The sequence below is a fragment of the Centrocercus urophasianus genome, unplaced genomic scaffold, assembly GCF_019232065.1.
Source record: "Centrocercus urophasianus isolate 14NV4802_14NV808 unplaced genomic scaffold, USGS_Curo_1.0 seq_16, whole genome shotgun sequence".
Classification (NCBI taxonomy): Eukaryota; Metazoa; Chordata; class Aves; order Galliformes; family Phasianidae; genus Centrocercus; species Centrocercus urophasianus.
The window spans coordinates 5,963,185-5,976,745 of record NW_024884711.1 but is presented as its reverse complement, the minus strand read 5'-3'; the positions used below and the strand labels follow the sequence as shown (position 1 = coordinate 5,976,745).

Below are 13,561 nucleotides of genomic sequence, written 5' to 3'. Positions count from 1 at the left end.
AAACATTTTTTGCGTTCCTATTTTCTACACTTTCATAACACCCATTTGCATCAGCAATACAGACTCAAGCGACCGTATTTTGAATGTTTAAAAGAAAAAAGCAGTTTGCAGCATTTGCCTGGTTTGATGGCTAAGTATTCCAATTTCCAATACTGCAAATTGAAGTTTGATGCTTAAAAGTTGTCCACCACTAATCCAAAGGTGTTGAGAGTGAGACTGAAGGGGATAGATGACTGAGGATATACAACATGAGAGGAGACTGTCACACAGAACTATTACACTGAAGTGAAAGACCTGTTATTTTCCACACATTTCTTGTCAGTTGTGTGAATTACTTTTGCAATCATCTTTCTTACCAGTTACCAATGCAAATGTATTAAAGAAAATTTAAAGTGAAATAAATACTAGTGTTGTATTCATACATGGTGGGGAGGGAGTAAAAGCAAAACCTTCCCCTAGCAATACTGAACAAATTAGCTGATCATTTATGATAAAGGGTGTAAAATCACACACAAAAACCCTCAGAGCACTGACAGTCATTCCAGACGTAGCATCAATGACAGACACTAACTAGAAAAAATGAACAGATAGAAGTGATGGTCTATTAAATCGAGTTTTACCTACTATTCGAACAAAATCAAAGTTAAATCAGCTTAAATAAAAAGCATTAGCACCAGCTCCAGAGCACTGAAATACACTACACATTATTTAAAATGTTTACATTCTTTGGGTACTGGGAGAACTTACTATCTCAACCTATGCACATTCTCTGCTTTGGTATTATTCACGTTTCATCCATTACTGACGACCTTCTGAAACGTCAGTTTCCAAACTGACAATGCTTAATTGCAGTTCTGCTGGGCATTCTTAGAAAAAGTAAATACAACAATCACTTCACAAACATTTTGGTGAGGACAGAAGAAAAAACAGGTATACAAACCCTATCTTTCTGAGGAACGATGTTGCTATTTTTGTTATCAGTATAGCTTACACTCATTTACACAAAATTCATTATGAAAGAATGAATTAAAGTCTTTTCTTTTTTTTTTTTTTATAAAAATGAACTCATTTTCAAATCAAGCTTGAATGAATTCAGCATATCACCGGAATTTGAATTTGTCTACCTTCCACTTATTTCCTGTCAATAACATTATACAGTTTTTACAACAGCCTTCAAAAAGTTTATTGGGAAATCATAAGTGATCAATACATTCTGCTATTGTAGACCTATTTTCTAACTTTCAGAACACAAGCTTTTTTTCAGTAATGATGCAACACATTGTGAAGTTGGCTTTAAAGTTAGGATCCTATCATTTATAAAGATCTAAAAAATGTCATGCTATGTTAAAATAACATCAGGAAGTAATAAAATGTCAGCTGCATGAGGTAATATCAGCATTTCCTTGTGTTAAGTTGGTTATGACTAGAAGTTGAAAAAAATACTGCTTTGGTTTTGACACTAGGTAAGCTTGTGAAAACTCTGGAAATTAACCAAACTGATTTTTGCAAGTATAATTATTTAGCATGACATATTCTCATGATTCATAATAGCAAAATTTATCTAGAGAGATAATCCAAAGCATAAAGCAAATACATACGTAAGAAATGCACAGCTGAATGGCCTTACCATGAACTTTTAGGCTTGCATTTTGGTCCTTCCATCTCTCAGAGCCTTCTGACTAATATTCAAAACCTGGATATTAAATTAAATCCTTAGATCCTACTTGTACTTCACAGAGGCAACCTTGTGAAAACAACAGCCTCAAACAGTAGCTCAGGAAGTAACTACATTTCACCAATACAACGAGAGCACAGTGTGAGAGTGCACATCTCACACAACTTATTTAGATCTGCTCTCTACATCAGGTCACAAGCTTTTAAGACAGGATTCATCTCATCTAACCTCAGATGTCAGAACCCCAGACAGCATAAGTATCATCTCCAGGTTTGGTGACCATGGTACTAGACTGCAGGTACCTAATCAAAATAATCAATACAGTCTAGACAGCAATTCATCTCAAATGAAATGAGACACACTTGGCGAAGTCAATACTCTCCACAGTACATTGATCAGATCTGTACCGTAGGAGGGAGAGTATTTTGCTGTGGTGAATTAAGACACACTGTCTCCAGAAGCTGCAGCATCCAGACAGGCACTGTTAGCTCTCACTAAGTCCAGCTCCCAGACACGCAAAACCTGTTTCCCAATCAGAAAATTTTTTTGCCAGGCATGCATACTCCTGGAGTGCTAACCACACTAATACTTGACACGTATCATTCTTATCTCTACAGTAAGGCTATCAATTATCTCCTCATGCCTAAAAGAAATTGTAAAGCAGGAGACTTCAAGCTGTGCAAAAGTACTGCCTAATGTATATTGCAGGTATGCTGAAGAGACACGATAGATGTATGCTTCAAGGATACGTGACAGCTTGAAGAGACCAGGGGTTATGGGCTATACCTCTGCCATCTGTTTTCTGCCAAAAAGCAACCGGTTTCTATTCAGAGATTACATTTCCTACAGGTTGACAGATGCTGATTTAAGTCCTCAAAGCACATGCAATCACTGGTACTCAAACACCACCAAAATCCCTCAACAGCGGGAACCTGCACAAAAAACTGCTTTTGTGTATCTTCTAAAGAAGCTGCAAGCCCTGAGCTTTTCAGATTCACCTCAAAAATATATATCTATAGATAAAAAAATGTAAATCCTAGCTTTTTGATAAAAAACTTTTTTTATTACAAAAAAAAAAAAGTAAAGGAAAATACAGAACAAAAACAAACAAACAAAAACAAACAAAAAGAACCAAAACAACCAAACTCTGCATGCTACGACACACCAAACATTCAATCTTCTTACTAGCTGTCATTTAGGATCTCTGAATATATCCTGTTGACATAAATAGAAAAAATGGATCAGGAATACCTCATCTTTCCAACATTTCATCATCAACCTCCATCTCTGGGTTCGCAGCATAACTAGATTATATCCTCTATTATATCCTGTAGGATTTTCTGGTTCCCATAAAATACAGTGGAACCTTTAAAGCTAATTTATTAGTTTCCGCTTTAGGTTAAGAACATTCACTAAATTGTAGCTTTGTTTAGATGCAGCTCAGTAGTTCACATTCAGGTATTCTGGAACCGAGTTTCTTTGGCTAGATAATTCTTCAGGATCTAATTTAGCACCTTTGTTTCACCTCCTGCTTAAAGGTTAACTGAATTATTCTCTTTGGAGATAATCTCATGTCATTCATAAAAATAATATAAACTCCAGAATTTATTAATGCACTTCCAGCTGAAAAGCAGCTGTGATATTCTTACAGCATCTAGTATTTCTGTAATATGTTACAGGTCACAAACAGGGCTCAGGAATTAGACGGTTAGACACAATGTGCTATTCTCCTTTCCAATTCTACCAGTTCTGAGACAGCATCACAGTACTATAATGCAGTCAATCTCAGTGCTGAAGAGACTCTTCACGATCCTGTTATCTTTTACATCTTCAGGAGAGGGAAGTTAAGACCTAGAAAATTCTGTATTGAAGCCAGAAAATCAACTAATGGTAGTTAGGTTCTGATCCTGCATTTCAGTGTAAACATTTCTGGTTTGACATGCTGTAATACCCACTCATGTTCATGACGCATAAAATTCATTATATTCTGCAGTGATTTAAAACCAAACAGAGCACCATAAATATCTAATCACTTAATGAATGCAAATGGATGATCCAGAAATGCATTCAGAAGTACTGATCTAATAAGTGACTAGAGGTAGTGCAGTACAAATATCACAGGCCAAAGTTTGTACCTACCTCTTTTTGATACACTATCCCAGATTCAAAAAGCTTAAGAAAGAGGTATTGTGTCCATTTGTAGTATTCTGGTAAACAAGTGGTTACTTCCTGTAGAAATGAAATAAAAATAGCTGAAGCTACTCAGTATCTTCTTGGAGCATTTCAATTTAAGCAATTAACTCAGCAATGTATATTAAATGCCAAACAGAAAACAAAATGCATTTTTGGATAATGTTTATTATGAGTGATACTCACCTGTACACAAAACCAGAGTGCATGGGCCTTGGGCAGGTTTGACACTGCACAGCAAGGTTTACTTGTTGACATAAAACAAGGAATAAAACAACACTGTAATATCAATGCTGATAGATAGGAGAGCACTAGAATGGAACTGACCACAGCTGACTGAAGAGGGAAACAGCCAAATTAGGAAGAAAAAAAAAAAAGCAGAGCTATTCAAGAAGTCATCTCAGGCATGATGGCTTTTTCTCTGTTAAGTACTGAAAAGCAGGAAGAGCTGCTGGCTGTTCAGAGACAGCTCAGAGCTGGCTATGGAGAGAGCAGAGCAGTCTGCAGCTGAACCGGTGCCTGTAGAGGACAGAACAGCACTGAGGAAGTGAGGTGCTGACAGGAAATAATGCTGGGCTGGCAGGCAGGGAGCAGGGGGTAAGACTCCAAACTTCAAGATGGAAGAGTTGTGAAGGGTATCTCACAAGAAGTCACAAGTTAAGAGAGAAATAAAGACGGATAAAAATAAATGACAGCATAAAAAAAGCGGAGTGGGTGTTGAGGAAACAGCATGTAAAAATATCAGATAGTACTTTTTTTTTTTTTTTTAAACTTGCCAACATTTCTGAAGTTCATTGTAAATATTAATAACTAAAACAATCTACCTACCAACACCTACAAAGCAACAAAATGCATTTCAAATAAGCACAAGTACACAAAGCTTACTAAAGCACGATGTGATCACTGACTCAATGCTGTGTACACTAATGCAGTGCTTTACAGGTGCACGCTTTCACCCACGTGTTTTAAAGTTTGGTCAAAGTGAAAACAACCACGTAATTCAGCACTGAAGTCCTAATTGCCTCCTAAATATGCAGCAATAACCAAAACACATTTTTCCTGTCAACACCTTTTCCGTTTAATTTGTGCTTTTGTAAAGAAGAAATATTTCGACAAATTTTGACTCATTGGCACTTACTGAAGTTGAAGATAACTCCTGTACTGAAGCTCAAGGCAACAAGAATATACCTTGATGTCAGGCTTACAGGGTTTTCAGTATGCCAGCTAAGTGCAAACTGAATACGTTTACCAACAAATTTATCAACAAATGGTACTACAGCATCTTTTACCTAGGCTTTCCCATCATCTAAGCGTCCCACCACTGTGACAGATGACATCAGCAATAGCCTCTGTGGCTCAAATGACATCTGAGACACCCTAGTATAAAAATTTCACCACATCTACAACTTTATATTCTGAAAAACTGCTGAAACACTGCTTTGAACAATTATTATGACCTTTGAGTAGACATGCCTCAAAAGTGAGTTGAAGAGGTTTTCCAGACCAGAGAGAGACATTTAATGGCAAGTTCTCAGCACAGCATGTGAAGGCTTAGCCATAAAAAGCAGCTGCTTGATTAAACCCTGCTCTCTGCACTTAAAAAAAAAAAAATAAAAAAAGAAATCTAGCTTATTCCTTTTCAACTACGCATTATCCATTTGATCATATGTACACGTACACACACACACACACGAATGTTACAGACACATTTTGCCTCTGCAAAGTTAGTTCTGTCAGTGTGATGCTGCTCAGGCAAGGGAGTTTCATCTCTTAATACCAGAAATCCAAAAGAACAGAGACCATTCCTTGCAGTACAACATAAGGTTATGTGAGCAACAGGTAAACAGAGAAGACAGCCAAAGTGAGTTGTCACATAAAGATGAAATGAGCTTTGTCCTTCTAGTCCTGGTGGGCAGATGTGTGTAAGAGATGGCATTTCTCAGGCCGAGGTACACAGAATCACAAGTCCGTGCTCTCTCACAAGTTGTAAACTGACCCACGTTTCAGAAAGGAATGCAGCAGAAATTTATCACTGAAGTTAATTTGCAGTCTGGTCGCTGCAAAATATCCAAAGGTCCAAGCAGATCACTCAAGCTCATCACTTATTTAAACCTATAGCTATGAAGACTCAAAGCAACAGATGTTGACTCAGAAAGAGAAATGATGACACTGCCAAGCAATATGAGCAAGCATTTATGTGACTGTTGCTGTTAACAAGTCAGCAACCTCCTTACAACCTAGGAATGTCTTTTTTTTTTTTTCTCCTACAATTCATCACATCAAGATGTACAGTGAAAAATAATTTTTCCATGTATTCTGGATTCTGATTAAAGAGATAATGCCTGGTAAAAAGCTTCCAGTTGGCTGCCATCATCTTAAGTTCAAGTGACTGGTAAAGTTTCCATTTAAGCTTCATAGGCATGACAAACATTTGCAATGCATTAACAGAATTGACCCAACTGAGAAATGCAGAGAAGGGTTTGTGTAAGGGTTTTACAAAACAGCATGATGGGATTCATCCAGCCTTTTAAGATGTCTGTGTGCTGAGCACTAGCAAAACAACAAACATTTATAGTCCTGTATCATAAAGCAGATCAGTGAATATATATAAAAAGGATATTAGCTCATTTATTCCAAAGATTAAATACACACTAAAACCCAGAACCCTTCTTACAAATATGAAATACATTGCTCTGCTGTCAATTGCATGTGCTCTTCAGAGATCTGTGTCAGATTGAGTGGCAACCCATCACCACAGCACCTGAGAAGGTACCACAAAACCACAAAGAGGAATGATGGCATCTACCCCCTCCTTCCCACCCATTTTCTCTTTTCCTCCTGTCAGGTTGCTAGCTAAAATATGTATCTGCTGCTGCCACCAAAGCTGATCTTTTAAGCTGACCACTGCTTATTGTTACTTCTCCTTCACCCAACATGAATGACACAATTAAAACAAATCACCTTTACAAGTGGCCTGCTTCCAAGATCAGCAGATACTGCCAAGGTACGCTGAGAAAGAACCTTTATCCCCACACCAACAACTACCTTGCTTAATCCTGTTCCGTTGGCACAGCCATCTGTCCCAGACAGTGAGGAAGGGGTCAGTGATACAAGCTGGTATCAACATGCAGATACAAAGGTATATTTCTTTCTGCAAATACACTCTCAGCTACAGATTAACAGGCATTTTTACTGCGACAGCAGTGAAACTCCATAAGTACCTGGTTCACTTTGAAGTGAAAGAATCAATCACCAGGAAGAGCTGATACAAAACTTCAGCTGTCAAACAATGGTAAAGACAGCAGGACAGAATTTTCAATAAAGAAAATCAAGTTCTGCATGGCAAATTTTTGTCATTAATAAAATTGTTCAAATGCTCTGTCTTAAAATTCACTATTTGTTCTAAATCTGACACATTCTTACAACTGCCTATTTTGTAGCTAAAGAAAAAGGCTGTACCTTCAAGCAACTTCCACTGCTATTATTTTTTTAATATCAGTAATATTTACAGACTACATAGAAGTGTTTATTTGCCATAAGATCCACCTGTTCAGTGACACTAAAAACAAAGATAATTTCCTCATTTATTACTAATCACTTTGTTTCTAGCACTTACACTAGACTGAAGACAGCCATGTTACACTTGACTAAAAAGACAAGAGGGAGAAAAACTGAAATGGATTTTTTCAAGATCTGAGAAGATTAAATATCTTTAATCTCCCATTTTTCTGATTTGGTATTAAATATGGCATATATCACCTAACTGCAAGTATAATTATTGAATTTTTGAACGTTTAGAGTTCAACTGACATTTCTAAATTCATTTGAATATTTGTATTTCAAAGGCCCACAGTTTCATGCATTATTAGCCACAAACATCATGCAGTTCTTACATTTTAGAGCACAAATATCTATCCTGAAAAAAAAAAAAAAAAAAAAAAAAAAAAAAAGTAGCCTTATATCAATGGCACCTTTTTCTATTCAATTACAAGTAGGGTGACTGATTATTGGTGAGGGGTGGATAAGAGGAAAATCTAACAGTTAAATCCCTGCCTGCCGTTACATTTCTGTGTGTGCTCGGGTAGAATGATCACTTCAAAACAAAACAGAAAAACGTTTGAACAATGAGAATTTACCAAAGGTTTCTTCTTTTAAAATGCACAGTGCAGAAGGGCAGTGTTGATCATAGTGACAAATGCTGGCAGTACAAGCCACCTTTTAGAAGAAAGTTACATAAAAGGCTGGTGAAGTGATGAATGAGCAGTAACGTGCATTCAGCCTGATGGCACCGCTGGGCAAAAGAAAGGGAAAGTCATACACTGCCTGCCCTTGGTGCGGATGATACAAATCTTCAACAACTGCACGTAGAAATTCTTCTGAAAATAATCTTCAGAAGAAGTGAGAGGCAGTTTGCAGCGCTGTCTGGGGTGGTATTCTGGGGAAATCTGATCAGCAGGAAAGACAAAATTGTTGTTGACTTAAAAACAAAACGTTTTTTATTTTCCAAGTGCTTTAATGTCTCTCGAAGACATTTTTTCCATCCTTAAACTGCATCTTTTTAACCCTGGATCTGCAGGTTCACAATAGAAATGTTCTCTCTCTTATTTAGCTTTTTATTACTTTAAATCTTTCTCCACAATAATACTGTTTTTCAAAAAAACTACTATTTGACACACTTAAAAATATCTACATTTCAGGGAAATAATGTCAGAGCAATATCAGTATTCAAGCCTTCTCTAAAGCAAAGTACTTACAGAGCTTTCTTAATGCATTTAATTACATTGTAGTTTGCTTACGTTTTCTATTTAGCAGAAAAATTTTCAAGTGCCTTTGTAAACTGGCTTTCTGAAACAATCTCACAAGTTTTTATGCTGTCTTTGTGGAGCTTTGCTGGTTAAGTAATTTCACTGACTGCGACGGCACACAAATCAAAATGAGAAAGCATTTTTAAAGAGAGAACAATGAGAACAAACAGACGGATAACAAGAAACTTCTATTATCCAGGAGAGCTGAGATTTGCTCATAGTAATTTTACCAAGCAGAAAAAACCAAACAAACTAAGCTTCATACTCCTAGACCAAACTTTCTTGAACATCAGACATGACTTTGTAAACAGTCAGCTTCCTCAGCACAGCTCCATGCACTGAATATTCCAAATGCACTTTTTATTCCTTTCTCATCTTTTTTTCCCCCCAACATCTGTAAAACGTACTTAAGTTTTGCCCACATTATCTCAGCTGGCCCTACAGGATTCTTTGGCAGCTATTACAAAATTTCCATGCTTTACAAAGACAATTCACCCCACACTTAAATAGGGACTGCGTTTCCCCTAGGAAACACAGGTACTTGCTAGGTACTGCACTTCAACAAAATGAAGGAGCATGCTGGAAAAAGACCAATGGAATTTGATTAAAAACCAACTCCTGTTTTGCACAACAGTCTCGGTTAATTAGACTAACTCATATCAAGGATGTTTTTCTCTCATTTTTCATAGGCGTCACTAACACTGTTGGGTTTGTCTGCAGTGTCGCAGTATTTTGCAAGCCACTGATTTACTGCCAGACAAATATAGAATAAGAAAATATTCCTTACCTCAAGGAGCTCACTTTTAAGGTAAGTACCTGCACAGCACGGTGCACTGCTGTGCAAAGATGCTCGAGTTAGCCCAGCAGCAGTACAGTTGAGACAGCAAGATGCTCTGCTCAGTTTAATTAGCCTTGCAGAGAAGCAGGCTTTAGCAGCCTGGACTATACACTGCTGTAACTTAAGCCATTGCTTTCCAAAGACATTCTTTGACCTAGCTTAAAAATCTGTGCATTTAATTTAATAGTATACTGTAATACAAGGTACAATAGGTATGTTTCAGGCATCATACATTTTTTGCCTTGATTAAAAATCTCTGTTTCTAATGGTTACCATCTAGGTCACTCTCACTGCAGTTAATAAGGCAAGCTTTCTAGGTAAAATAAAACTTAAGGAGTAAAAATGCAGGCATTTCACTGTGTTTCAAAGTACACACGTCAGTTGTTTTAAAAACTCATCTTTCAAAAACACAGACTACGTGCCTCTGAAGCATTCTGAATTGTTTTAATTATACAACTGTTAAAAATGAGCTTAGTTGTACAGTATTAATGCCCATTCCAAATATATATTCAGAGGACTCTGAGAGCTCATTAACTATAACATGGTTTGCTAGGAAAGTGGAGGTAGGTCTCAAAGAACAGGCACAGGGATGACAAATGAGCTTTTCTTGTACACCTATACTTCCTGACATGGTTTTCATTAATATCAGTTCTCCACCTCTTCTTCAGAACATAAGGGTCACACAAGGGTCTGTATACACCAGTGAACTTCCCAATTTTCTTGAAGGGCACTCTAGGACATCCAGCTCCTGTGTGTTCCATATGCACATACTGATACGCACACATGATTTCACCATTTCATGCTATTGCTGTATTACACATAAAGAAAACCTCTGAGAAAACAACACTTAAAACTTAAGAAAATAACTGCCAAGAATGTGTGAAGTGAACCTTCAAAGAAGATTTCTTTTCAGAGCAACTTCTGTTACCAAGAAAACTAGAATTTTTATGAAAATGCTCTTACTGAACATCTTGCCATATATAAGATACGACAAAGTACTATTTCATTTTAATGTAGAAACACACAGAAGAAAAAACAACTTCACCTTCTCAATTAACTACAACAGATGATAGGTTTCATACTGCCAGAAAATTAATCCTTTTCCTTTACAGAGCAACAAAACTGTAATAAAAAAATCAAGATTAGCATCTCCATCAGGCTATTCAGAATCATATTAAGGTGATAAGTAACGATTATTGCTAAGAATATAAACTTAGTGACTGCGGATGATTCACCAGTTAATGCAATAACCCTACTATGATTGCTTCAAAAATTAATTTCTTTCATTTTTATCTTGAAAGTGAGATTAGCAATGTCTGGTTGCAGTAGTAAGGTTTTTAAGGTGAACGTCTGACCCTCAAGCATTAGTGTTTTAAATAGAATTTCTAGTTTCCAAAGCGGCCATGATATGGACAACAGTGATAACGCAGGATTGTCCTTCACGTTTAAAAGAACATAACCAAACTCACATTTTAAGGCACTAGCTTTAAACCATTGACTATATTATAAAACATACGCACTGAAAGAAGCACTCCTCCAAAAAAATACACATACATCTTAACAGAAGTATTCTGCTCCATAAACATCTGTTTAGACTATTACTTAAACTCCTAACAAAGAAAATTGCTACTGTGAAAGCAGCAAAAAAGTGGAGAAATATCCAAGTGTAAACGCAAAGTAAACATGAAATCACTTTAAGGAGAAGAAAGATTCTCCTACAGTTCCACATAATCAGATTATGTCAATATAACAAAGGTGACAAGTTTGATAAGAAGTATCACAGGTCTATTTACCACTTTAATCAAATGCAATTTTTCAGCTTACAGCAACAACCTAACCTGCTCACTTTCAAGGCTTCTATGTTGTCATGTTCAAAATCTTAAAGTTCCAGATTTTGCAGTATTCCACCACAAAAAAATAAAACTGCATACTCTAGAATAGAAAATCTTACCCTTTCCCAAGTGAAAGACAGACCTAGTGCATCAAACTGTTCCCTCATGTGTTGAATATTACTGCAAAAAGAAAAAAGAGAAGTATTCATTTACAATTACGTCATGTGACTGCATTTAACATCAGGTGCCTCTAAAACTGAGAAACCAAAAGTACCAGTTAACATCTACACACTATTATCTCTCTACCAATCATGTACAATAATCTGTCAGAATATTCATCTTAAATAACAATTTTAAAAATCACTATTCTAGTATGTATCCTGGTTCCATTTCAATGGCTGTGCACACAATTGTTCTGTACATATTTGGATGCAGGTTTCAGATATACCCAACGATTCCTTTCTGTACAACTCATCTTCTGTCTGGTATTGCTAGGAGTGCAGAGCTCCACTTAAACCTGAAAAGGTTTCCCAGAAGAGTAATATCAGTACAAGCAAACAAGAAAATCTTACAGTCACAACTTTCAATAGGAGAAATTGTACCTTCAGTAATACTGCTCACAGTAAACTCCCACTCAAACTACCTACTTAAAAATATCAAATTCCAAGGTATTCTCACAAAGCTTCTGCCTCTACCCTGATTTTTGCTAACAAAGGCTTCTTTATGTTTCATTTAAGCAATTCCACCTTCATCAGTTTTTTTCCCCGACTTTGCGAATGTAAGGAGTAATAATCAATTGAAGCTCATTTTTAAGTCACCTCTTTAGAACATGATGATGTGAATTTCGCTGCTCACTCCTGAATCAAGGAAGCTGAGATGTATATGATGTTCCCCCTTTCAAAGAGGTGTCAGCCTCTATTCGATGGATGACTAAAACGTGTCCCATATTACAGCTCCACATACACCTGTCATGTCTGCTGCAAGCTTCAGAAATATTTAGGACAGGAGACAGTGGATAGGATAGATGCACTGACTAGAGTGGTCAGAATTTATCCTGCCTGTACAATGAACCAATTTCTTTCCTTTGTAAAATCACACATGCAAAAAAAAAACCCAAAAAACTACAGAAATTATTTTCTTGCTTGGATGTTACAATCAGTCCCAATGATGATGTGCTAACTTGCCTATGAGTTAACTAGCAATATTATAACAACAACTGAGACAACTGCTCTTTCCAGTAGTAAATTTTAAAGGCAAAATTTTACTTCCCCTATGAAATATCTTGCACATATAACTACTAGCCAAATTGGTTTAAACATGTGAAATAACAAAAAAAAGACACTGCTCAAGCAGGGTCCTGCCGCACGTTTCCATGTGATCCCATTGGATGAAGCAAGCTGAGCTGACAGGGCAGCCAACTATTGCCCAGCCTCTGCCCCACAGGCTCACCATTTTTCTGCTGAGCTCATTCAGCTCACTTAGCCAGCAGAACAGCTTTCTTCTGAGCAGTTTAACAAGATGTCCTGAGTACCAAAGCTAATATAATAGGTGAGGAGGGAGCACGTGGCAGTGAGGAGAAAACCCTGGCCTTTTTGTAGTCAGCAAGTACACATGTCAGCCTAGTTCTCTCCAGACTACAAACTTCAATCTTTGTGCCTCATTTGACATGTAAATACAGATCACAGTAATGCTCCTTCTGGTGAAGACTCTGACAAGATAATAGAGTAAAAAAGGAGCCATTTGGATATAATAGATACATTGATTTTTACAGCTTAGCTACAGCAGGCTTGTTAAATGAAGATAGAAATCACCAGCCTACCCACCATACTCTTCAGAAAAATAATAAGCTCCTGTAACCAAAGCAGTGTATTTGTCCAAAGCAACACACACTGGTAGCAGATTTTTTTGCTGAGAGTCCAGGCAATGTTTCTACACAGCCACAGGTTTCTCATTTCCTTTTTGCTACCTTCACATATGGTATAACTGATGTCTCACAACACACTGTGCACACTGGCTTTCTAGGCTTGGTCAACAAATGAAAACAATGGTTTGGTTTTCATTTTCTTTCTTTTTCTTGGTGGCAACAGATATTTTCATAGCAAGCCAACAAGAAGGAAATTTAGAAAATTGAGCTTAAATGACACAGAACTTGTATACACTGAATTACATGCATTTTCCTTAAGCTAATTCAGTTGCCACCATATTTTAGTAGGAAAAATAG

At 36.9% G+C, this 13,561-nt stretch overlaps 1 protein-coding gene across 2 annotated transcripts in view; it reads right to left on the bottom strand.

Moving 5' to 3' along the window:
• The window catches only part of LARS2 (leucyl-tRNA synthetase 2, mitochondrial), a 79,934-nt gene that overhangs the window by 51,895 nt on the left and 14,478 nt on the right, over positions 1-13,561 (bottom strand). For both annotated transcript variants that reach the window (XM_042816769.1, XM_042816771.1), the window contains exons 5-6: positions 11,460-11,520; positions 3,815-3,904 (exon numbers count right to left, since the gene is read on the bottom strand). In XM_042816769.1, the coding sequence (XP_042672703.1) occupies positions 3,815-3,904; positions 11,460-11,520 (151 nt within the window). The remainder of the gene's footprint in view (positions 1-3,814; positions 3,905-11,459; positions 11,521-13,561) is intronic.